We start from the raw sequence: 26,763 nt of genomic DNA, 5'->3' as shown, positions 1-26,763 counted from the left end.
TTCCCTTTGTGCTCCAGCTGCAGCTCTCCTACCTGCTTGCAGGCAATCGACTCTGCGGAGTTGTTTCCTAAAGCACGAAGCAAATTGGAAGCTGCCTGCACTCCGGTGAGATGTGGCCATTCCTCCCTGTTTTCCAGGGGGACTCTCACAGCTCGTCCAGGAGCAAGGAGACGTGGCACGGTGACTGCTCAGAGCCTGAGGACCCGGCACCAGCACCTCTCGCAGCTGCCCCCTGCAGCCTCCAGCAGAAGGAACGCACCTCACCTGATGATGCTCTCATGCATGAGCTCCTGTGGCACCTGGAAAGTAGCCTCAGCCTTCGTTTCCTTCAGGGTCATCCCTAAAGAGCTTACAGATCTCCAGAAACTATTCCAGATTAATTGCTTCTCTGGCCGTTTTCCAATACGTGCCCACATCGGCAGGCTCAGGCAGGCTGCAGAGCTGCAAAACTGTACGTCCTCTGGTTCTCAGCAATGTCACTAACCCCCCATACGGGTCACAACAGGCTGCAAGAGACCTGCAGGGGCCCCAGCAGCACCTCAGCCTGCCCCAGCCTTACCAGACATCAGCTGCACTGACCCGGGGCTGCCCCAGCAGCTGGAGAGCACGGCACGGGCACGAGCGTGGGCAACAGCAGCTCTTCGGATGGCACCAGCCAACGCATCCACCCTGGGAAAGAAAGTTGTCAGAGCTGCTATCTTCCTAGCAGTAACAGCTGTATTTCGGTTCTTTTACAGCAGGGCACTGGCTCCTCAATGCAGGAAGCAATCCATATGATAACCTACACTTCAAAAGTATTTTGCTTTGCATTAGTGGAAAACGGGCCAGAGACGGTGATCTCAAATAGCAAAACCACTGGGTAATACCAGTGTGTTACACACGCTTCAAAACACAAACTGCATCATTCAGCGAGCAGCACCTAAGCAGGGTGCGTTTTCATCAGCACAACCGAGCTGTCCCTGTTCTGATTTTCATCAGTTCTGGGAGCACTGAAGTCAAAGATCAGGAAATCTTTCTGTGGGCATTTCTTCTTGTGCTCAGTGCCACAGACTCAGCTGGGCAATCTAATCCGATTTGAACACCAACCCAAGAGCTGCCGTGACACCCTCAGCCCACATCTGTATTTTCCCGCATGCCTGAAGTCCGGATTTTATTTTCTTTAGGAGATTCTCACTCATTCTCCTGACCGAATCCCGATTATACTCCCATGGACAGCAACACTTCCAATGACTTTAACAGGACAGAGCTGGTGCCACGTGATGATGGTTACAGAAGAAAGTTCTGCGGTTAACTTCCATCCGTAACTCACCACGACTCGCCCCCAGCACGGCCGCAGCGCACACAAAGCCTTTCAGCAGCATTCATGTTGGGGGAACACTTCCAGCTTTTGGCAAAGGCCTAGAACCACGTTCCATGCAAGCCAAAGTAAAGGATGTGAATTCAAGGGCTTGTGATGTTTCACCACAGGGATGGAAGGGAGTCTGCGGTCGCTCACTGAGAATCTCCTATCCCTTATATACGGAAGAGACCTTCCCAAAATCCCTATTTCACTCTGCTACCAGGCAAGTGACCAACCCAGAGCAAGCTCCTGACCTTTCCATGTCTCAGTCTCTCCCCTTACAACACAGTGGTGGAGGCCAGGCTCTTCCATCCATCCTCAAGTCCCAAATACAAAAGTGACCTGATTTCCAGGAGTCCTGAGCACCACAAATCCCCATTGAAATCAAGGATAGCAACAAGATTCAGCACCTCTGAAAACGGGGACATGCACACTCCGAGGTGGCTAGGCACAGATTTAGAAGCGAGTTTGAAAATCTGGCCTGCTAATTTTACTTTCCAACAAACTGCTTCTTATTTATAGCTCAGACTGTATCAAGTATAGCACGTAGTATCCGCCCAGGAACTGGGGTGAAAGGCAAGAACGAGGACAAAAAATGCAAGAGGAATTTAAAAGGTTTCAAAAGGGAGAGGGGGAGGGAAAGCAGTGATTTTCTCCAAGCAAACTTACCCTGGATATTTGGGAAGAGGGACAGCGTAACACAAGGGCAGGGTAACGGACCAGCAGCAAGGGGCTGCTGACAGTGCTCGGAGCCGCCCACCACCTGGTAACTCACAAAATGTTATCCAAAAGGTGATTTTAAGCTGTGAATGCAGGAACTGGAGACCTGCAGTCCTCTTTTGCCTGTCTATAACCTGGTATCAAAGAGCCTATGAAGTCCAGAATAACTAAGTTGTTTCTTTTTTTAAATTTTATTTTACAGAAGTCTGGCCTTAAGGGAAGAAGAAATAAATAAAGGTGAGCAGACGCCTTCATAATGCCCACCAAAGTCTCACACGTTGAGCAGTCAGTTTGCAGGAGGACGTTGAGCTGGGTCTTGCTTCTTGGGAAGCGTACCCATTGCAGTGCTACGATGCAGGTACGCACCCTGCTTCTCCTCCCCGACACGATTTTGAAGCAAAATACTGTGCTGTGTGTAAAGCACCCTGCTGTGAGACGAGCAGGCATGGCCCTGCCCATGATCAAAGCGCGGGCTGGCCCTAGGGAAGAGCCCGCAGAGTGCCACGCAGCGTACTAGCCCTGGAGTCGCACAGCAGCAGATCTGAAGCCTCTAGGAAGCTCTGCTGGTGAAACTGCTCCTTACAGACCTGGGAAAGGCTTTGGAGGAATCCCTGCACAGGTCTCACACATCCTGCATTCCCCGTAAGTCTCATTTCTAGATCCAGGCCCCAGGGAACATCTTACACAGCCCACGTGAGATGAACTTTAGACCCTGCGCCCAAAACTAGCATTTTGCCCTCAGGCCATCCTTTCCCTCGCAAGACGAAGCTGGAAGAAATACTTCATACAAACCAAATTTAAAAAGCATCGACCATTTATCACGTGGAATTACAATCAGGTGTAATTTAAAATAAACAGGTATCTACGAGCAACGAAGCTTAACATTTGGCTTACAACTGTAATTCTCGGCAGCTCACTCACAGCCCCACAGCCATATCAAACTCAGGAACAACCAACTCTCTCTTTTTGTATCTTCTTTGACATTTAGTTTTTCTAAATGTTCTGGTTTTTCTAAATTTCCTGGTTTTTCTTTTTCTTTTTTCTTTTTTTAAATTTTCTTTGACACTTTTATTTTCTTTGGAATTTAGTAGCCGAGTAACCCAGGACCTATAAGCATAACGGACGCCTGATCTGTCTTTCCAGAGGCTGCTGTGCTCCAAGATTTATTCCCCTACCCACTCACATCTGCATCTATGCCTGGGTGAACCCTGGTGTATCTCAGGAGAGCCCACAGCTCCCTCTTGTGTCACCACGGCATTGCAGGTAGTTGCACCCATCAACGCCCCAGCCACCCTCTGCGCCTGGACACCTCACCTCCGAGCACACGCTCATCCCACGAGCGCTGTAAATTCGCTTGAAACCCGCAGCGCCTCTGGCTCGAGCTGCAGCCTCCTATTTTTCATGCCTCCTGCTTGCACACGGCGCTTTCCAGGCTGCAAGGTCACAGAACAAAATCTCAGGGCGGCGTCCAGGGGAGCCAGGTGAGCAGATGAAGTCAGCTTCCCACAGCGGGCTCTGGGGCAGACCCCGTACCTGGGCGTATTTGCAGGAAGATGAGAGAAGCCTGCAGTGGCACGCCGCTGAAATTCTGCACCTGATGAAGCAGCTGGGTTTGAGGTTTCAAAGTACATTTTAAGTCAATCAGAGAATAGTGGGTTTTACATTTTAGGAGCCTAAATTATTCATTGCTCCAAAGAATGGAGCTTTTTTCTTTTTTATGAGTTAGGAACAAAGTCAGGAAGGAAGAAATCAAATAGAGAAAGATGCCCCAAAACACATTTATCTGAAGGGAAGCAGGTTAAGCATCCTACATCTTGCAGAGGAGAGCTGTCACATTGCCTGACCACAGCTACAGCAAGACAGTGTGTTTTCACTGGCATTCTCCCATGGATGCTTTTCGCATATTGTCCCTCTCTAACATTCCTCTTCAGATTCAGGGGAAGCGAAGGACCAGCTGAATCAGAGCCAAGATGCATTTGTATCCATTTTTGCCCATTTCCTCCTGGTTTCTATCACCAATTAAGCGTTACTGTTATGTATTAAATGGAATTAGCTTGTTGTTGAAAGGCAGCGACAGAAGGAGCAGAGATTTATACGCTGGGCTGTTCTCCGCTCAGCAGCTTGGCTCTGACGGATGTTAGCAGGTATTCGTCACCATCGAACGAACCTACCTGAACCACGCGGCCATGCAGGTAACGAACCCTGCCGTAGGAACTCCTTTTCAAGGTGACCCCGTCACAGCCACAAGGATCCGGAGGGATCGCGGTGCCAAATACCTGTGAAAGACTCGGTAGCTGGTGAGCCACCAGGGGGTTTCTGCCTCTGGTCTCTGCACCCCAAGGACTTTCAGGCAGTCCGTGGGCACGCACACAGGGCACATCCCATCCGAGCAGGGATGGGGAACACCTGGGAGCAGATTTGGGTCCATGCAAACATCATCCCCATATACACCTCCTGCCTTCGCCCTGACGAGTCTCCCCGCCGTGCAGAGATGAGCGTGGCTCCAGGTGACAAAGTGACCTCACTACGAGGCTGGACTTTCCCCTGATGCTACGCCACATCATTTTGCTCCATCCTCTAGAAGCTCTTCGCAAACAAGAATTATTCTTGCCAACTCTCTATTCCCATAAGCTGTTTGTTACACTTTTGGAGCACTCGGAAATTTCATCTTATTTCCAGGGATTTATCACCTTCCAAAACTGCTCCCTCTCAAGCCAATATTTCGCACTCTGGCGTTCAGCCTGGAGGTGAATTTCTTTAGAGAGTTTAAGGACAACCTGTTCAGTATTCTCTTTATGATAATCAGCATACACAGCAGTACAATCTTCCGATGACATATTTAATGCAAAACTGCGCTCTTTGTTGTGCTTTAAAGGATGTCTGTCACAGAAGACCGAACGCCCGGATGGGATTTTCGGTGAAAGCAGAACTGAGACCTTCAGCCGTGCAACACCAACAGTCGGGGACGTGCGGCTGCAGCACCACCTCTGGCTCTCTCCCTTAGATTAATTTCATCCCTATGCAATAACACACCAGAAGCAAACTGACGCATGCTCAGAAAAATGCTACAGAGTGGGAAGAGATGGCTTCTCCTCCAGCAAAGCCGCATATGACTTCTGTTTTTTCTACCAAATTTTATCTCTATTTTCCTGGGAACTACCTGCGTACACACACAGGGGTTTGGGGTCTTTAAAACGTACAGTCACGCAGGAGGTAAGTGTAGCCAGGGGGACGCAGCTACAGGTTGCTCTGGGAATCTTAACCGAATTCCCCGACTTCTAAGTCAATTTAAGATTTGTAATTGCTGCAAAGGAGGCTGTGGGGTTTCTTTCCCTCAATCATTTTAATAGAAGATTCTAACTTCCCCAGAATCTCAGGAGGTCGGGTAATTATTTACCTTCCCTCTTCCCTTTAGGAAATTTCAAAGGGTGATTTTTACTCTCTTTGCGTCTGAGACTCTCTTAGAGTCTGAGCAAGAGAAGTGCTGTAAATTGATAGCTAGTGTTAATTATTCATACGCTGTCTTAAAATCCCCTCGAGCACTCAGAAGAAACTGAAAATTAAATTATAAGTTTGGTTACTTTCAGATCTAGGACTTCTTACTGGACATTTACCCACCAAGAATACCCCACGGCAACTGCCCAGCACTGAAGGGTAGAGCACAAACCCTGCAACTCACCTAGGGCAGAGCCAGCTCTGCCCAGGCTTCCTTGAAGGCTGGGAGTCTTTGGGAGATAATTAGTGTGATGGTTTTGAGCAAATCTATATGGCAGTTCAATTTGGACAGCTGAGTTTGGGTGTTTGGGACAAACTCCCTAGTGAGACTTGTGCACTAAGGTGACAGTTTGATGCTGTTAGTTTCACAGATGCCACACTTCACGCTTCAGAGACAAACTCAGCTCTTACAGACTTCATGTTTTACCTTGCCTCTGCTTTCTGCCTCTCCTTCTAGCTCTCTAGGACAGCTCATGGTGGTGACCACGGCTGAGAGGGGAGCACGAGACGGCTCAGCAGCTGTGCCACGCTCGCAGTTCCTCTCCCCTGTGATTCAGCCCTGCTGCAGTCCAAGCCAGAGCCAGACCAAGCCTCTAAGCGGCAACTGCAATGCACACTGCAAGCAGCTCTTCTAAAGACACTGCCTGCATCAGCTGTACACATCCCCCACAAAGTGAGTGAGAAGCTGCAAGTGCTTAAAAAAAAAAAAAAAAAGTCAATGGGGGAGGTAATTCTTCAAAGCTACAGCCCCAGGGAAGAACCACACGAAACAGGGCTAGCAGGACACCTCCAGAGGTCACCTCATCCATTTCTCTATCACAGCGGAGGATCCAGGATGATGCGTGCCTGGCCTGCTAGTTAAAACCTCCCCTAATGACTCCACGATCTCCTCCAGAGATTCACTGCCCTTAACAGAGAGCGCAGCCCTGCCTGAAGCAGTCGAAGCCTGGTAGTTCTTGTCCTGTTCGAAGGGCCACCAAAACTAAGGCGGGCTGGGAGAGCCTGCGAGCTTTTCCAGCTTTGCTGTCTGCCCCGAAGTCTCTCCGTGCTCTGTGCTGCGGAGTTGGCACCGGCTCAGGGCCGTGGTAATTTGGTTAATTCTCACAGGCATGGCCAAGGGCACGTTACAGCTCTTCCCCTGGCAGCAGCGAGTGGCCGACTGCGAGCACGTTGCCTTTGGGCTTGAAAAAGATGCATGCAATGATCGCACCATGGGTTTTGGGGGCAAAATCCCGGAGGGAAACTATTGCTTTACACACGCAAATACGGTATTTAGACTTCTGTAGCACAGCCCATCCTAAAAGGGATTTCCCTGTAAATTAATTGATGGGAGAGGGACACAGGCCAAGCAAAACTTACCCAGCTCAAAGGTGGGTCTCCCTGCACAGAAGCCAGCCCTACAGGCAGCGGGGAGCCTGTGCTGGTTATACATAGGAAGCATCGTTAGTGCTTGAAGGAAGAAGGGTTGCTACGCCTCCCGTCAGTTCTCTTTGCCACCTGGTTGCAGGCTGCTTGCACAAGGCCTGGGGGTGGCACCACCCCACCCCAGGGACCCTCTCCTCACTGGCTGCAAGGGGAGACTTGTCCCTCTACGCTACCCCTTCTGGGTCAGTGCTGGAAGGGAATCCAGGGAATCCCATCCCTGCTCAGCTTTGTGCACCTGATTAAAAGCAGAAAGATCCCTCTTCGTTTACGGATGGCATCCAGAGACGCCACGTTCGTAGTTCTCACAAAGCAGGTAGCTCATCCTAACACTCTCTGCCGTCCCCCTCCCCAGCCCCATGATAATATACACAAATAAATCCCAAGAGGCAACCCGTGGGCAGTCAGGGGCTCGAGCTGCTCCTTAGCTTTGTGAGCACAGACGCCCTGATGGCCACAGGACCCAAGTTAGGGATCTGTGGTAAGCAGCCTACGTGAGACCTCGAGTCGGTGTGCGCGAATCGGGACGATTCAGCGGGCAGATGGGCATACACTACTTATCTGCTGTGATTCCCAGGAACTGCCTTGAGATCCACCAGCAGAGAGAGTCAGAAAAACAGTCGCGTTATCACAGGCACTAGTGAAGTTCCTTGGGAAGGAATTGGATGTTGGTAGGTTTATGGAGATCAAGGCAGCAATGAAGTTATAAAGCGTCACAGACCCGACCTTTGAAAATACAGCTAATGAATCTTTGACCCATCAACCAAGTAATGTGGAGACTGGACAACTCTTTACCACTGCTCTGAACAACCTTAACAAAAGGCAGCACGAACAGCTTCTTGCTGGCTTTGCTGGCATTTTGGCAACCAAAGTCTGTATTGTTTTCCTTCCAGTTTTCCAGAGAACGAAGCACTGGTGCTTACAGCCCGTCTAAAGGCCACCTCCTCTGGCAGTGCTGGCCTTCTTGGCCCCAGGGGCCTGGTTCAAAAGCCCTTCAGTGTCTGGGTTCATTGGCTTCACGCACCTCTAGGTAAAGAGTGCATCAGGGATGCGTGAAATGGTGCCAGGATAGAAACGTGCAATGCTTTACATGGTTTTGGAACAGGTGTCCCAAATAACGGCTACCAGTGAATAGAGGATGAGCCTCCAGGCTCGATTAGTTTTAGTCATTTAGGTTTTGTTCCTATGCCAAAAAAAGCGCGCGCACACACACAAAAAGCCTCTGCCACACTGAAGTTGATGAAATTTCTAAATCTCCAGCATTCACCTTGTTGTGCTTAGGACTTTGACCCCACATATCCTTTCCTGCCAGCCAGCATATCGCAGCAAGCAACATGCTCCCAGTCAAAACCCAACTTGGCTTTTGATTCTGCTTTTCAGTAAACTTTGGGAGTAGGGGGAAGGGCAAAAGGGCTTCGCTACAACCCACCCAGCAGTCAGAAGGACAGACAGGCTGTCCTGGGGCACTCAAAACCCACATCATGTGGGCTCTGTGCCTGCTTTGAAGCAGCCTCCCAGGTTGATGTGGGCGGCAGAGCGCCGCACCGCGACCCGGGCTACGAGCAGCAGTGCCATCAGGGCTGGAACTCGCTGTCTCTTTTCTCATCTTCCTAGAAAACACGAAGGGTGAAATGCTTTAGGGCAAGACACGTCAAAGCCAAGCCTTCTTCTATGGAAAAGATCCACGAAGCTCCTTTTACCACTGTTTGTATTACAGGATGCAACCACGACGGTGCCTGGCACTGCAGGTGTACCGGGAGCAGCTGGTTCCCAGCCTGGGGAGGCTGGGATACAAGAGAAGTATTAAAGGAGCTCTAACTATCTTCGTATCACAGAGGAGGGAGGCGACACGGTCAGAAATTAAGCTTTGTGCACCCCCAGTGATAACCACGCACTTGCGAACCCCCTAAGGCCCAGAGGCGAACCACCCCGGCCCTCCGCACTGCCACCCCGTGTGCTTCAGGGCAGGGAAGAGAGACGCGCTGACTGTCTGCTATTCAGTATCGAGAGGGAGCACACACTCTCTAGAAGACTCCAGAAACTCTAATTACAACATCCTTTTCCAAAAAAAACAACCAAATATAAATAACTTGTATTAGACACAATAAAATCCTCTAAGCTGGAGGCATCACTGAGATAATGTGACCACCCTCCTTAGGAACACATCAGCAGGTAATTTTCCAAGCAAGAACTTTTTTTTTTACAAATGTTTCAAGATATATTTCCCAAGGCAAGGTTTGTTCAAACCAGCTGATTTGGGGTCTGTGCACTTAGAAAGCTGAAACGGGCCTGGCTTTCAGAAGATAACGGGACCTCCACTCTGAAAAAATAAGTGGTCCTTAAAGCGTAACACCCCAAAACCACCAGGCTGTTTGAAAACTTTTGTCCACATCCTCTGCTACCTGCAGAGCCCTACAGAGCACATTCCAGCCCTGTGAGCACGGGGAAACTGGACCCATCGGTGCCCCAACCCAGGTGCCCCCTGCACACAGCTGTGGGGGCTGCTGAGCTGGGGTGACAGCTTCAAGGGAGATCCTTTAGGTTCAACGACGTCCAGCCAGAACCTCCATCAGCGGGTACAGGGATGAGATGCCTCCCCCACGCCTGCCCTCGCTCCCCAGCCACGGCACCAGCAGTGCCCAGAGCCAGGAGAACAGCAGCACAGACCTGCGAGCTGTCCCCGATTTCGTCTCAGGCCCCAGCCTGCACGATGCCTGCAGCCAGGACTGGATGCATTTTTAATCAACTTACCCAGTGCTCACCTCAAGTCCTCGTGGCTTCAGTGAGAAAAACCACAGCAGCTGGGGGGAGGGAGTACGTTCAGTCCCTCCTGCTTATTCATTTCGGTGCTTAGCTCAGTATCAGCTAGTACCCTGTGAGTCGATCCCACAGTGTGAGCAGCACACGGTATATACGGTGTTCTGACTCCTTGTGCCAAGGAGCAGGGACTGCAGACGCTAACCAGAAGGGAGGGCTTCACTTTCTGCTATTGCAAGCTGACAAGAACAACGAGGAGTGCACAAGGAACTGAGGTTTCGATGCTTCGAGGTAGCACCAGCTGCTGCAGGGCCTATGCCTAACCAGATGTATGACCGTATGTCCCATTCACCTGCAGAGCATCCGGACTCTTCCTCAGAACTGAGCAATGAGTTTGCCTCTGAGTATTGGGTGACGGGTTACAGGACTTGCTGTGGGAGCTCGGAGAGGAGATTTTTAAGCAGAGATCCGGGAAACAAGCAGAACGGACGTGGCTGCTTGGAGAACGCCTCCCTCGTGCAGCGGGCAGCAGAGGTGGCAGTGTGAGGGTGCTTTGCGAGGCTGATTTAACAGCGCAATGAAGAGCAGCCCTGCAGAGCAAAGACAGCCAGGAGATCGCAGGCAGGACACGGGTAGGTCAGCAGAGCCCTTACAAAGGCAGGCACCTGATTTGTGTCCAAAGCAGGGGAAAAGAGAGGAGGTAAAAAGGACCCATATTGTGGCTGCACCGCTCCAGGACATTTCGCCTTACAGCAGCGTTTGGAAGGCCACAGAGGAGGCCAAGGGGAATGGGCACGCACAGGGATTCGTCAAGACTGTCCCCGGGACTTTGCTCACGTAATTTCCATTTGAGCCAGAGAAGACAAGAGTGGCAGAGTGGCACAGCAGCAGCTGTTGCAACTGGATTTTCTTATTCACACAGATTTCTCCAGCTATCTTTCCACTTGCAGAGCTGTAACAGTGATAGATTTCAGCTCCAGACATTTAATTTGTGACCAAGGTTAGCCATGTTCTGTACCGTTGGTTTTTCTTCCCGAGTGCTGCTTGCCTAGGCAGAACAGGACATTTCTGTACCTTCCTGTGCTTCCCAGCTTCCCGCAGCTTATTTTATTCCTGAGGGACAAAACACCGACGTATCTGGCATCTCGTGACTGCTTTCCACACATTTTTCTCTGACTAATCTGAAGTTGAATCCAGCTGAAGACAAAATCACAGGTCTGACCTGGCGTGCCTTGCTGTCTACCCCGCAGTTAGAGCTCGTTGTGGTCTCTGACTGCGACTCTGAAGCGATAAATAGCGACAAGTCCTCACCTGCACTGCAGAGTCACCACGCAGAGTCTGACCCCGGCTCCGGCTGCGCTGTGCATCTCCGCCGTCACAGAACAGCCACGGAGTGGCAGACGAGGTATCCTGAGAGCACATCACAACAACCCCAGGCAGCTGACAGCCTCACAGCAACGTGTCTGCAGCACACATCTCCCTGCCCGCAGCCTGAGAGCCTGGCAGAGGAGACAGCAGCGTCCCAGCTTCTTGTGCTAAAAGGGATCGTTGGCAGCCCTGGGGCAACTCCAGATATTGCAAAAACACTGGCCGTACAGGCATCCTATGCATAACTTTGTAAAGCCAACAAAAAACTACCCCGCTGTAACTGAACAGCAGTGAGTTCCCACGGGGAGACAAGTGTTGAGGGCGGCATCCCGCAAACCCCCACCTAGCTGAGATGCACCAGCTGCGTCCTCCAGAGAGCAAAAGGCAAGGTGATCTCCAGGGAGGGCTCACAAGCAGCGATCAGCAATCCTCTGAAGGCTCACTGCTCCCCACGGTACTGGGGGATGATTTCTGGCTGCCCTTGCTGCTGTCACCCTGGCCAGCAGTCCCCTCTGTCCCACCGCCCGCCTCGATCCTGCAGCTCCTGCTCCACACAGGTCCACTGCCAGCTGCACGCTGCCACCCTGTTTGTGTTGCTAAAGCCACACGTGTGGCCCAAAAGCCACAGGTTGGCCATGCTAACCGCAGGATTCAGCCTTACATAAAGCCCAGAGCAGAACTGGGGCTCTTTTCCCTATCACGCCGAAGGGGAATTAGACATACAAGCCCATAACCCAAATAGCCTGGCTTTTCACCTGGAGTCAGCGCAAAGAGCTGGCTTCAAATAAAAGCCACATTATCTTCTGGGAAATATCTGTGCCATAATATGCATGAGCCAGAAATAGACACTTCAGGAGAAGAGAAACTGCCTCTGGAAGCAGCCAGCTGCCTTCAGTCCCCTGCTCCATCCCTCCTGTAGCTCTCTGTTTGCCCACTAGGACTTCCCTGCTCAGCTGTCCCACGACGATAAAAAGATGCTAGAATGTGATTCTGACCAAACACACCACTTCATGACTTTATATTCTTTAAATCACTCGACTCTAAATCTTAGGAGAGCTGCACGACGTGTTACCTAGCTCACGTTTCAGCACTTGTCTCTCAATGGGAATTTAATAGACGCCTGAACTTCCCATTTCAAGTCACATAAACAGAATGAGAGGATACAGGCTGCTCGTTTTGACAAAGCAACCAGAAAAACGCTAGCAAAGAGCCAGATTGCAAATGTCAAAACAAGCGATTGGCTTTGAAATATGGGGAGAAGATCCTTCTAATGATCCTAGCAGCTTACATGCTTATGTAATGCAAAAAAACAAGGCACCAAAGGCACCCTCCAACTGTCCTTCACTTAGTGGGATGATGGCAGATGTGCTGCGCCTACAAAATGTCTCCTCCTTATCCCAGTCAGGTGAGAAAGCAGCCTGCTTACAAAAGGTATCATGGTCTGTAGCGGTAGGGAGCTTGTGAGGATTTTGTTTAAGTATCTACCTCTGTTACAGATGCCCTCGTGACCTTGTCTTAACACATTCACCTCTCTGCAACTTCCTCGTCTGCTCGAGCTGGATGCTCTCGGGGAGGACCTGTACCTAAAATTCAAGCGGATGAACAGTGTTTCAGCACAACACACTTCACAGTTCAGAAACAATCTCTCAGATGCTACTACAATAGAAAGAAAAGCAAATATTTGCTGTAATCCTTCAGTACCATGGGATTTAAGCTTGTCAGATGCTGGTGCAAAAGCAGGTCAAAAAAACTGGAAACCCCACAGGCCACTGAGCTGATAGCTGATCTGCTGTCCCCGCGGGAAGCCATTGAGTCAGCACTCCCAAAATGCATTCAGACCTAGGGATGGCAACTGAAAAAGTCACTGGTGGCAGTGATGGCCCCGAGCTGGGCTTCAGGATGGGTTCAGGAGCTGGGGATGAGCTCTGGGAGGAAACCGGGACGCTGACGGCTGGGGAAGGCACCCGGCTCCTGCTGAGGGGTCACGCCGTGCTGCAGCCCCAGCAGCAGTCTGAGAAATGCCGCCTGCAAAGCAGCCTGGCCCTGCTCAGTCACGTACTGCAAAAGAGGTTCAAGGACAGGACTTCACTGGGTAAAATTCCAGCACATTCTTCATCGCTTCTCGGCAGCCCAGCAGCCCCTCGAATGATGAACTGGTCTGGGCTCATATGGCGCCACAGAAATAATTATTTTCCAGAATTATTTAAACTGAGGGGAAAAGTTATTTATTCTTCTTTTTATACATCTTTACATAATTTATTCACTTTTCGCCCAAACAGTTCACGGCTTCTTAAAACGGGGCTTCAGAATATATTTATTTCATTGATTAATTAGAGAGTAAATTAGTCTTTACTTACTTTTTGCTTAATGACCTACCAAAGGCCTCAGAATTTGGCTTAATAACAGTGCTGCAAGCTACTTGAAGCGATGAATTATGGCATAATAATTAACATCCTTGCAGTTGTCAGGCACAAAGCCCAGCGATGTACAACGCCTCTGCATACCCAGGATATAAATGATTCCAGGAGCCCACGCTTTGATGTGTGATATCATAGCTAATATTGGACATACCTGTAAAATATCTTAAAACCCTTCTTTCTTTCAGCTAAAGAAACTATGGACATATTTAAGCTATAGAACACGAGCAATGCGTTTAGACCAAAGTTTTCAGGAAACAAGCCCCCACCTGGACATTTTTGTCTCAGGAACCTGTTACGAATACCAAGTCAAATTCTGCTTCCAGAAGAATCCTCTTGGCATAAACCAGAGAGCTGCTATCAGCTCTACAGCTCTCTAATTGGAGTTCACCTCAACCTGACCTAAGCCAGAGCAATTTATAGCTATTAAATGGCTGCTTTAGTTTATGTGATGCTGCTGGGGCTCTGCTCAGAGTACCCACCCATCTTGCACGGGTCCATGCCCGTTCCCCGCACGCCCAACCCAAGCAGCACACAGCACAGAGTTTCATCCCTTCCAGCTTTTACCCAAACAGCTTGTAACAGCATGGAAAACTCAATTTTCAAAAACAAAGAGTAATGCAATCTGGAAAGAGGGAAACAATATAGCATGCTTGGATGAAGCCACCTGAAAACGCAACCTGGAATCTAATTCTCTACACGTCATGAAATAACTGTGAGAGGTGAGGGAAAGAAAGCTACTGACCTCCCTGAGCACTAGTAAATGCCAGGCAGAAGATTCAGGTAGCTCCCAACACTCCAGCGCTCCGATATGGCTGATATCAAACTGAAAGGGTTGTGAGGTTTTGGAACAAGCTGCCCAGGGAAGTGGTGGAGTCACCATTCCTGGAGGTCTTCAAGAAATGTGCACATGTAGAACCTAGTGACACAGTTTAATAGCGGACTTGGCAGTGCTAGATTAAAGGTTGGACCAGATGATCTTAAGAGGTCTTCTCCAACCTAAATGATTCTGTGATTCTATGACAATTCAGTGGGACTGGAAAGTCCTCAACTTGCACAGCAAAGATTGACCTGGCTGTTTCTATTCTTGTGCTAAACAATGCAAATAAAGCCAACAATGGCCCAAGTTTCACTTAAATTGATAAAGACCACAAGACGAAGGAAAAACAGCATAACAACATCATTGCAGCCTAAGTTGTCTGGATATAGCCAGAAATATCAGAGCAGGAACTTCAACAAAGCCCTGCAGTTCTGGGCACCTTTCGCTCAGAAGCCAACACGAACGTCAAGCCCATTTTAAAATCCGCCCTTGAACAACAGAAGAAAGTGCCCCTCTTCAAAAAGGAGCAGCTTATAAAAATCATCTCAGCTCATCTGGCTGCAAAACAATTGTGTATGTGCAGTTGACAGGGCTGCTTCACTGGAAGCTGTACACCTCTGAACCCGCTCTGAGGATGAGTCAAGTCCCATGGGGTTCTTTGTTGGGCTGTGCAACACGTCCAGCGTCTTCTCTTCACCTTTCATTGATCTTCCCTGTGGAAAAGGACCTGGAAAAGTGCGTGCACACATGGGGTGGGGAAAGGAATCTAGAGCAAATGCTATACCACGGAGATATTGAAACCCATCTGCTTTACTAAAAGCAGCAAGAAACGAGGAAGGCAGCAACACACTTCCTAGGAACTGCGTCTGTTGGAGTGTTAAGATACCAGGCAAACCTTCAAGTCAAAGCTAAAAGTGAAGGCTTGAGCTGTGACTTTAAACCATATTTTGCTGACCAGGTCAGTCTAGCTGCTTCGATACCTGGTTAAATCACTTTTTTCCACTGACATTGGTGTCACTGCTCACCTTGACTTGGTGGTACGGTCCCGTTCCCATCAGTGAGGGTGCAGCTAGCAATTCATGCCCCTGCTTCCCCCTTTGTCCGACGAAAGTTTTAAGTTCAAGAGTGCAATTTCTAAGAAAACAATTAAAATGGAAGCTTTGCAGCAGCTCAGGCTACCAGGGAAGTTGTCAGCCCTCATGACACACAAGTACGAGTGAGGTCTCTGGCTGCCAGGCTGTCTAGCCTGCTCACTTCTTGCTTCACTTCCAAAAACGACTACATTGGCATCAGCAGGAATCACAAGCCTTCAAGGGCAGAGCATAAACTCAGTGCACAGACTCACCACGTACCTGATGCCACTTCAATTTAGCTAGTACTGAATTTATACACACCAGATAGCAAGCGGCTCTTTCAAGAAAAGGAACAAATTTGGTTAAATGCAGCTGAATGCTTTTGAATGCTCAAGTCTGAGCTTAACTAGGCCCTCTGCTTTCTTAAAGGAAGTCTCAGGAATGAAAAGGACGTTTCAGCAGAGATGATCCAGTTTTGGTAGCACTTGCCTCATTGAGCACACTTAAGCAGAACATTTAATCAATCCATTTAACATAAAGTGACAGTTTGCCCGCACATGCAGAATTGAAAGCACTTTATTTTTAGGCTCCAGTGGTAGAATTTCAAACTGACAATGGAAAACATCACAGTGATCTAATGACCCCATGATTTTGGCCAACCCAGCAGTTTGCTGACATTCTGTTTGTAAAAGCAGAGCAGATGCTCCTTGGCTTTCTTGTAATGACTTTGAAAAGCAGAGGTTTTAAGTGTGCAATATGACAGATATGAGGTCCAGAAGCAGATATGGAAAACAACAACAAAACACCATAAGACACTTCTGCTAACCCCACCAAAATGGCTGCAAATGTAGTCAGGATGTGACTGCAAAAGTTAAATGCAAAGGACACGTATTACTTAGGAAGGAAGGTGATCCAGGAGGGTGCAAGGAGGCACAAGCAGAGGTGCCACAAAAATTTGCCAAAGGGCAAGTGAGAAACCGTGGAACTTGGCGTGAAAGAAGAGTGCACAGAAAGAAGGAAATGGGAAAAGAAGGAGAAACTCTGAATGAGAAGATAAGAGCAGGAGCTCCAGAGCTAGTGTATTTGAACAGAAAAACCTGCAGTGATTTTGCCTGTACAGACCAGAGGCAGAGAACATCTCAGAGCCAGCAAGGCAAGAGTCATCTGGGACCAGTTACAGTACCTGTGTGCTCTTCCAAGCTCCCCAGCACAGCAAACAGCAATCAAGCAATCTTGTGAAGCCTCAAGACACTCGATAACCCTTATGGGCCCTTTCCAACTCAGGATATTCTATAATTCTGTGACACCGACCTACCCTGCCCTATGTATGGTGTAATAAATCCAATCCAGGTTAACCCTGCAGGCAGTTTTTGTACACCCCAAAGATGACACTGCCAGAGGGGTCTTTCAGGAGGAGGATTTTCTACAGCCACACACTGCACTACAGAGATTTCACAAGAGTCCTGAAGCCTCCATTCCTAGAAAGACGTAAAGAAAGCCAAATTTTTAAGGCTCCCTCCTCCACAAGGGCAGTAAATTCAAAGAAGGGGTTTCCTGGCCCCTGGTGCACTCTAGAAAGTGCCAGCAATTTGGTGATCCAGCCTCTTTGAAGAGCCCAGCCTTTTGAAACATCCTCCTTACTTCCTCTCTTACTTACTTACTTACCTCACTTCCTCTCCAAAGTACCATGTAAGATACCAATATCACACCCCATTTTCTCATGTTGTCCAGCAGCTTGCCAAAAGAAGCGTTCAGGTGATGGAATTTAAATATTTCCTACTTGAGACCCAGCACTAGGCTTCTTTAGCTGTATTCAGAGAAGGATAAAGCACCAATTTTTGTTAGTTCAGTGTTTCTTGGTCACGCTACCAAAAGCGCCCTTGCATTAAGGGACTGGCACCGACGGCTACAGGCCGCGGCCCAGGCTTCGATGGGAAAAGTCATTTTGGAAACCCAGTGTCAAGCAAGCAGCATTTGGAGAAGGTGAGCCCAGCATTTTCTGAAAGCCTGTATTCTTGGACACAAGTCCTACAGAAAAGCACAGCGAGAAGCCCTCCTACACAGCCAACACCAACACCACAGCAGACTCTCACCACCCAGGACACAACTCCTGATGAGGGGACTCTCCTCGCAGCAGCAGGGCCAAGCTGACACTCTCCTCGGGCTCTCAGGGTAAAGTCTAGCTGCCACTTCATCTAAGGGAACTTCAGAGGCGGACTGCCCATCACGTGCACGGCTCAGCGACAGGTCCAAGCTCCAAGAGCTCGTGCAGCAAGGAGCAGCGGTATTTTAGCAGTGAAGCCACGGTGCTTCAGCTCTCAAGAGACAAATCCGTGAAGAGGTGTTGATGAAGGAGGTTGTTCTGATGACACCCTGTACTCCGAGGCTCCCCTGGTTCAGATGTCCCCAGAGATCTCTGCGGATCCACCAGCACAGAGGGGACAATCCCCGGGGCAGGGCAGGAGGCTGAGTGGCACCGAGCAGTGGCCCTCTTCTGTCAGGATACAGGGCCGAGCCCACCGCGGCACAGGAGCTTTGCTTTTCCTAATGAGGTCTCAGAGGAGACGAGCTGCGACTGTCTTTTGGGAAATACACAAGGTTATTTTGCAGGTAGGTAGCAGACCAGCCGAAAGGCCACAGTTTGAAAGCTTTTGAGAGCTCCAAGACCTGAAATACCTTCAGAATAAATTGCTCGGAGTCTTTGAAGAGACTTTGAAGAGAAGGCAGGAAGCTTCAGAAGAAAGGGTAAAGTGCAGAACTAAAGGTATGGCCCAAAGAACAGACTGGTGGCTCGGGTACCTCACGGCTCTGTCAGATACACTGCACAAAGTTCTTGGGGACTCCTGGGACTGCAGAGATCGCGTGAACCTCCTAGCAACAGCTGTGGCTCAGGTGTACGTGGGGTGCCACGTGAAAATAATCACCAAACACAGACGCTGATAGCTAAAACCCCAAGCCAAAGCTGCAAAACCCCTTCGTGCTGCAGCACGGCAAATGACAGGACTCCTTTTTCAAGGAAAAAATGCTGCTTGGCTGAAAGCAGACTTATCTCCTGCAATTCACGGCAAAAACCGGTGTAAGGTAGGCTGCTAACAACATCGCTCAAAGCCTTCCTTGCAGCTACGCTGTCGTATAATAGAATTTCTCAAACCTAAGATAGGAAAAGCAGGCAGACTCCTTTGCATGAAGATTAGTGAGGAGGGTGGCTTAATCTTTCTTTTGGGCTGCTTAAATCCACGCTTCTCTTCACAAATCCAGAAGGCAAAGTTAAACACAGGTGAGGTCACTGTCAGCACAGGCAGGAAACAAGGGAGTTAAAAGCAACAAACCCTTGGAAATATCTCCATTAATTATAAATTATTGAAAAGTGTTCAGCCAGTTTAGGTGCTATAGATCGCGGTGCAGAGACACAGCAGAGCGCCTTTTCCCCTGGTGATCAAGGGGATCTGAGTTTTACTTTGAAAATTTACAGAAAGCTGCAAGCCAGGGGCTCTTTGGCCATGACCAGCCAGAGTCACTACGAGCTTTAAAAGCTCCTCTGATTTCCCAGCTTAACCAGTGGGCATAGATGGTGGCAAATTCATGCTCCAGTCGCTGAGGATGAAACCCCATCATCAAACCAAGACTGAGAAAGATCCCAGTCCTTTACAGACACTGGGAATAAAAGGAGACAGATTTAGTAGGACTTGGTTATGAACAGAGACTACCAACCCACAGTCACTCCCCATCTAAAATGGGTGCAGCAAATGGAAAGGAGACAATTTGCCTAAGATTAACAGAAAGCTTAGGAATATCCCCAAGGTCACCTATGGTGCTTGTGAAACAGCAGGGAGCTGAAACCAAGCCTCACAGATCCATTTCCAGCCTCAACCCCAAAATCACCCTTCGTCTCCCCTGCGAAGGCCCATCTGACCAGACCCAAGATCACTTGGAAGCTCTAAATAGAAAGAGTATGAAGAATGGAAAATAACTTTCAGCGCTGACAATATTGTCCCTATTTAGCTAACAAGTATCGATTTTTTTCCTCAGCCACTTGAATGCAGATGAAAGCAGCACAGATTTGGCTCTTTTGTTTAATTCCCTGAGTCCAATCAGTGTTACTGATGCTATCACCAGACTCTGAGGACTGATTGCCCATGTGCTATTTAAAGCTGGAGAGGTGCTTACATCTCATTTTGTGTGGGACCAATGGGAATCGTAGGTTAGGCAGGAAAGTCTAATTTTTTTGCTGTTGTTGATAAAGCTCCCCTATGTGAAGGGACAGATCTCTGAAAAAACAAGCTGTTCTCAGAGCAACAGAACAGATGATGCCTTGTTTTCCTACAGATTTATCCCTCTTCAACATGAGTGTAGAAACCCTACTTCTGCTTTTGCCACAATTCCACCTCTCCATGAAATTTTGGAACGAACTTATCTTCCATGAATAACCTTATAACCTCTTTTCCAATCATTTCAAGCTGCAGGAGCTCAAGAGGTCACAAGCTACAAACGAAGTTTTCCACCTGTGATGGAAAAAAAGAAAGCAGTGCAGGAAACAATTAGTCTACATATCATTTATTCCATCTCTTTAGGTTGTTCTTTCCTTCCTTAATTCAGGTGCAATGAGCACTCGGGCATTTGCCTGCAGTCTCACCAGTTGTCCTTAGCTAGTACAAAGAAGAGCTGTCTTGACCAAGATGACAAATGAAGCCCAGAATTTATCAACTGCCAATGTTTTTGCCAGCTTTGCATTAAGCAAAAAGCCCCAGGTCCTGCAGGCAGCGAGGTCATAGGGTGCCCCTCCGAGCCTCACAGCTGAAGGCAGGAGCAAACTTTGGGCATTTTTTACAATCTTTACAATTCTGTAAAGCCAGAACAGCTTTAAAGCCAGCCCAGGGGAAAATCCACTCCTCCCGCTCAGGCCACGAAGGCCAGAGAACCTCATTCAGGGCTTTGTGCTTCAGTCTAGCTTGGGTCTTATGCCGCCAAACTGAAGACATCTAGTCTTGATGTCAAGATTGCAAGTGAGAGAGGATCACAAGCTGGGGAGGTGTGTCTGCCTGCACCACACACACCCACCTGGCATCCCCCAAATCCTGTACAGGCTCACTTACCGGCTGCATTCCCCGCCTCTGCGAAAATCTTCCCCAGGAATCAGGCACAGCATTACATGCAAACCTTAAACACCTGCTAGTTTGCAGCTCACCTCCAGGCCAGGGTGCAATCACAGACAGGCCATCACACAAGTAAATACGTGAAGTTCCCCCGCTGCAGCAGCACCCCTGTGTTTCTACACCATCCTTAAGAAATACGAACACCACAACCTGGGCAACGGCGGCAGCAGAGAGCCATCGCCACCCCACGCCCGTACCACGCTCCTTTCCCACAGCTGTAAACCTTTCACCAACCATACCCTCAGACACGGTCTGGGACGCGTGCCTGACACACACGGTATCAGGCTGTACATAGCCCCATGCAGGCAGTCGTGCTAGATATACTGAAGATGATTTGAATAAGCTGGGAGTCTGCCCTTCCAAACAGGCTGCGGTCCGTAGAGACGCCTTGCAGAAGCCGGCTCAGCTCAGCACAACATCTCCTGGGATGCTGAAAGGCTGCAGTTATAGCTGGTGCCCTTGTACTCCTATGTTCCTGTAGCCCACATAACCTGTGTATTTCCAGTAAGTGGAAAATCTCTCTAAGAAATAATTCAAGAGTATAGCACCTACTGGAAAGCCCGGTAAAGCATACACAAGTTTCCAGCTGCTTTTTTTTTACTGGTCCCTGCTGGTTTGATTTGGGGATTCGAGATTAAGCAGCCGCTTCCTAGATGCACTGCCGCATTCCCAAAAATACTTGGCTGGCAAGCGCCAGTCGGGACTGACTGAGCTGGACTGCCTCGAAGGCAGGCAGGCAGCAATAAGAGATCAAATTACTCTACACACACGCTACTCTCACCTTATCCAATACCTCTGTGCAAACCACAGACACTGCGAAACCCTTAGCAGCAGGGGACAGCTCTGAGCACATGCACTGAACTCCCTCCTGGGTGTCACACCTGCCTGTTCGTCTTCTAAGGCGGCAGGCTTGATTCCCCACGTGCTTTGTACTTGCCACTGTCACCCCCATTCCCACAAACTAGTGTTTAACTTTTCTCAGGTTAGCTTCTCCAGAGCACTTTCACCCCATGGACACTTGAGTTTTGCAAGCCATGGGCCACAGTCCAACCCAAAGCCTCAGACAACCAGTCCTCAGGGCAGCAGCCCCCTCAGGACATCCAAAACCCACACCTGAAGCCCAGACCGAAATTCCCAGCATGAATCCATTCCCAGCCGCGGCTGACAGTGCAGCAAGCTCCCTGTCTACAAATGATAAATTATATATGAACCACGCTACCTGCTGCGAGCATCCGAGCACTGTTCCGACTTGCTCTACCACAGTCGTTTTGGGTTGCTTAGCTCACTAAGATCTCGGCTTGCCACAGCGGTGACCGCACTGGGACACAGTCTAGGGACAGTCAGGACGAGCCGTGGCCCCCCAGGGGTCTGTTTTCCACACCGAGCCCAGCCACGCTGCGGGGGTCTGACCCACATGCTGGGCACAGTCTGACAAGGTGCTGGTTTGGGCAGAAAAGCTAGTTCAAAGCATTTCATAGAGTCCTAGAATCATTAGCTTGGAAAAGCCCTCCAGGATCATCTGCTCCAACCACCCCCCTACCACCAATGTCACCACTAAACCATGTCCCTAAGCACCACGTCCAACCTCTCCTTGAACACCCCCAGGGACGGAGACCCCACCACCTCCCTGGGCAACCCGTCCCAACGCCTGACTGCTCTTGCTGAGCAGAAATGTCTCCTCATTTCCCACCTGAACCTCCCCTGGCACAGCTTGAGGCCGTTCCCTCTGGTCCTGTCACCAGCTACCTGTGAGAAGAGGCCGACCCCCAGCTCCCCACACCTCCCTTTCAGGTAGCTGCAGAGAGCAATGAGGTCTGCCCTGAGCCTCCTCTTCCCCAGCCCAAACCCCCCCAGCTCCCTCAGCCGCTCCTCACAGGACTTGTGCTCCAGGCCCTTCACCAGCTCTGCAGCCCTTCTCTGGGCACCCTCCAGGGCCTCCATGTCCTTCTTGTAGTGAAGTTGAACTGAACACATTTCCATCCCTTCCCTTCCCAACTGTTTTAATACCATGCTCTCTCCAGCTGCACCACACTTGCGGGCCCACTTCATTAACCGGATCACTGAAGCAGTCAGGACTAAAACAGCGTGCCAAGCCCGGGCAGGGAGCTGCTTCTGAGAGACAAGCTCAGTTTGCTCCTCCAAAGGGCTGTGGCAGCAGAAGCAGCACCACAAAAACCCCAGGGAGGCCTGAGACCGCTGCTTCCCCTGTTGGAGCTACCCAGGTGACCACAGCGCCATCGCCGAGACACTACGTGGTGCTACCTGCGCGGCGCGGATGCTGCCATCCAGGGTGGACAAATACCACCTCTTGTTCCCAGCTGGGAAGGGACCCACTGGGAGTGGTGCAGCTCCTGCCTCAGCCCCCAGTCACCCCAGTGAGCCGCCATCACATTCGACCAGCTCTGCAACGCGAGGCACAGGAGGAGCAGCCCTCGGTAATCCCAGACTGCGTCGTCTTCCAGCTCACAGACAGCTCTTTGAAGGCTGCCACCAACCATTTGGCCACGGGAAATCTTGAGCGTGTAACTCATTGAAATACCACACAGCAGTTTCCCTGCCTGTTGGACGTTTTCCTGGTCTGCATTAGGATGAAGAGAAGACCAGTCACCACGAAACAAGCAAAAAAGAAGGCAATGGGCAGTCACTATGAGGCCAGGGGATCTGCTAAGCATGGCATCTTACTCTGTGCGTAAGGAATTGGCTAGAAACACCAGCCTTGTGGCCTCCCAGCTTCATTGCTCTGTGCATGTTCCTGGTAGATTTACAGCACGAGCTTCAAGGATGAGATCCCAACATGTACTCAGCCCTTCCTTATAGCTCCAACCCAACTGTGAAACAAACTAAGCAGGCAGTTTGGCGATGTTACATCCTGCACGAAGAATGCAGAGAGGACTCCATGCCAGCACCACATACCTTAAGCCGCCTACAGACTGCTCTGAACCCTGCAGGACACAAAGTAGATCCCAGGTACTGCACACAGGGGGTGGGAGGCTGGAAAACGTCACCCACTGCTGCTGTGCTGAGCACAGCTTCGGGACGCAGCTCTGACATGAGTCAGAATTTAAATGGTTTGAGGTGAACCACTCAGAAGCAGCACAGCATATGGCTCCCTCCTCTTTCAGTGCTCTCCTAAGCCTCAGCAAGCTCTTCTAAGCTCTTCTTCCTTAGCAAACTCCACAGATGAATGCAACTCCAAGGCCCAGAACAAATAGCCCTGACAGCTGCTCCTAACGCAGCATTTAACTCGCTGCCCAGACCCAGAACAAAGCCAGCTTCCAGTCCTACATAACCCCACGCAAAGCGGGGGGAGCCCTGCTGCAAAACTGGCTTCAAACACATCTCCTCCAGGCCTGTGCTCCGAACCCACAGAAGCACACGGTGATGTGCAAGCGTCCTCTTGCACTTTTAGCCGACCCGTCAGACCCATCGTTCCCATTAATCACACGTACCAGTGAAATCCCAACTTGGGCAGTGAATTTAAAAGCCAGAAACTGGCCGTTCTTTGGGGCAGATAATTCTCGAGGCTTTTAGGATGGCATAGAAATCCTTGGAAAGAAGGTGCCACCATTTGGAAGGAGGGATGCCAGTGCCAAAGCTGACATGGTCAGGCTAATCACAAGTATTAAAGCAAATGACAAGCCCCATGAGAGAAATATGATGTGCCTGCATTTCCGTAACATCACTGTCTCTTCGCTACACATGCATACAACCCACAAAAAATAATAATAATAAAAAAAAGCTAGTTAAGCACACAAAACTAATAAGGAAATAAAAAAACAATTGACAGAATAAAGCAAAATTTGTGGGGAAAAAAAAACACAATGCAAACAAACAAAACCACTGATGCTTTCCTAACAGAAAACCTCGTTTTCTATGGTTTTGCCTCCTTCAGTTGCTTGCCTTGGTTATCCAAGAAGATGAAGCATTGACTGAAGCATTTCTTGTCATTAGAAAGTGAGCAAGGACGATCTGGTTGTTGTTCCTCTGATGTCTAACAAGGGTTGAGCTCATACTCTAGATTTTCCCACAGCCAGGTGCTGAGGACTTGTGTCTTTATCGGGTCTACTGCACGCACAGAACTAGCAAAAAGACAGTTTTGTTGAATTTCAATCTGAATGCAACCAGACTGATCCAAGACATTCAAGATTCAGGAGACGAGACGAGCAATATGCACACACAATGGCAGCAGAATTATATTTTGAGAAAATGAGGTTGAAGGAAGTATTGCAACTAGTTGGAAATCCTACAGCCAGCAACACAGAGAACAAGACCCCAAGGACATTCAGTAGGAAAGGGTTTGCTAAAGGCCCAAACAGCATCTGCTGACAACAAAATGAACCTGTGTGAGCCAACACCAGGCAGCTTCAACCACCTATCATCCCTGGAGTATGTTCATCGTCTGGCCAGCAGCAAAGCAAGCAGAGGGAAAGGGATAGCCTTGACATGATGGATGCAACGCTGCTGGCCTTGCCAGCCAAACTGATGTTTTAGCTGGCACAGAGCTGTGCTCACACAGAGCCAAGGACTTTCTGCTCCTTGTGTTGCCCTTCCTGCAAGGGGCTGGGGTGCACCAGGAGCTGGGACGGGACACAGCCAGGAGCTGGCCTAGGCTGCCCAAAGGGGTGCCCCATGCCAGGTGGCACCGTGCTCGGCAATAACAACTGGAGGAAAGAGGGAGAAATGGGGGGAACGTTGGGAGCGGTGCTGTTTGTCTTCCCTTGAAACCCTTACACACGATGAGCCCTGCTTCCCTGGAACTGGCTGAACTCCTGCCTGCTGATGGGAAGAGAATGAATTCCTTGCTTTGCTTTTGCTTTACCCGGTAACCTATCCTGATCTCACCCCACCAGTTCTCGCACTTTTCCCTCTCGGACTCTCTCCCCATCACACCTGGGGACAGCGAGCGAGTGGCTGGGCAGTGCTCAGCTGCCCGCCAGGGTTAAACCACACCAGGAGAGGCACAGCCTTGAGTTACCCAAATTGATGCACAGTCATTAAATCCGACACTCGAGAACTTCCAGCTGCTAACGCCAGGGATATTTTTTTAAAAGTTCCATTAACCAGCAGAGTTTCTCCAACAAACCACAGTTGTCTCTAGGTGAAGCAGCTCACTGCAGAGAAGAAATCTGGCTGAAGACGTTTCTGCCTTTCAGACTGTTAGTCTTCCTTAGCGACTAATTAGTTTGTTAAAGGCTTAGTGATTTTATTCTTTTTTCAAATTGCATGCAAAGAATTTTCTGGCTTTATCATGTTCGTAAGATGTTTGTGCAGGCCAGCAGAGCATATGCCCCGTTCCCTAAATTAATAGGTTGCATGCTTTCTTTCGGAGGACAACAAATTGAATTAAGTTGTCTGGGGAGCTATATTCTCCTGAGAATTCTCACTGGGGATTTAATTTGAAATACCGATCTTTTGCAAGTAACTGTGCTTTTGTTAGAACTCGAAGAGAGAAGCTACATTCTGGAGACAAATTCATCTGTAGGTAGTCACAGGCTGATGTGAGTATAAATCTGAAAAACAAGACTTTTTTTTTAATGAAGAAAAGTCTGCTTCAAACACTTGGTAGCAGGGCCCCTTTAGAATTCCCTGTCCCTGGCTATGTCGGGTACCTTAGATGATCTCTACTCCAACGTAAAATCTCCAGGACAGCTCATTACTGGTGTTGGCTTCCATCGGCAGGAAAGTTATTAACAAGCAAATATCCGCCATAAGAATCTAGGAGATGCTCCATGATTAAAATGACAAGCGGCGCACTGTGACAAGTACTTAAACTCTTTAAATTCTCTTTAAATTAATTTCTTTAATTCTCTTTAAATTCTCCTCCCACTGGAGGAGAGATCAGGACCCCTGGCAGCCACCCAAGCTTCCTCAGCCGCCTGAAGCTGGCCAAGCATGAAGGACCACTTCTTCTACCAGCCACCAGGGCCCAGAGCCAGCTTGCTCTCAAAAACCAATTCCAATCAGAAACCAAATCACAGGAAAAAAAAACCACCCTGCACAGCCTCAAACCCAGCACCCCGAGCGTACCTCCTGCAGACTGAGCACTTGCTCGCCCCAGAGAAGGGAATTGCAGTGTTCACGGGACACAAGTTGTCACCGTGCTTTTATGAGTCCTTCCACATTCCTAACTGAGCAACAGCATAAAGACAAAAAAAAAAAACAAGTCCCACTGCACCAGCTCAGCAAAGGTCAGGTTTTT

At 49.4% G+C, this 26,763-nt stretch overlaps 1 protein-coding gene across 4 annotated transcripts in view; it reads right to left on the bottom strand.

Annotated features, from left to right (window-relative positions):
• SLC35F4 (solute carrier family 35 member F4) overlaps positions 1-26,763 on the bottom strand; it is a 108,946-nt gene that overhangs the window by 46,967 nt on the left and 35,216 nt on the right. The window contains exon 1 of one of the 4 annotated variants that reach the window (XM_066998509.1): positions 33-747. The exons of the other annotated variants lie outside the window; for them this stretch is intronic. Coding sequence (XP_066854610.1) covers positions 33-120 — 88 coding nt within the window. The 5' untranslated portion in view covers positions 121-747. Of the gene's footprint in view, positions 1-32; positions 748-26,763 lie in introns of those variants that run through there. 4 annotated transcript variants of the gene reach the window in all.

This window comes from Anser cygnoides, chromosome 5 (assembly GCF_040182565.1).
Source record: "Anser cygnoides isolate HZ-2024a breed goose chromosome 5, Taihu_goose_T2T_genome, whole genome shotgun sequence".
Taxonomy (NCBI): domain Eukaryota; kingdom Metazoa; phylum Chordata; class Aves; order Anseriformes; family Anatidae; genus Anser; species Anser cygnoides.
The sequence above is the reverse complement of the archived record's forward strand: the minus strand, read 5'-3'. Positions and strand labels throughout refer to the sequence as shown.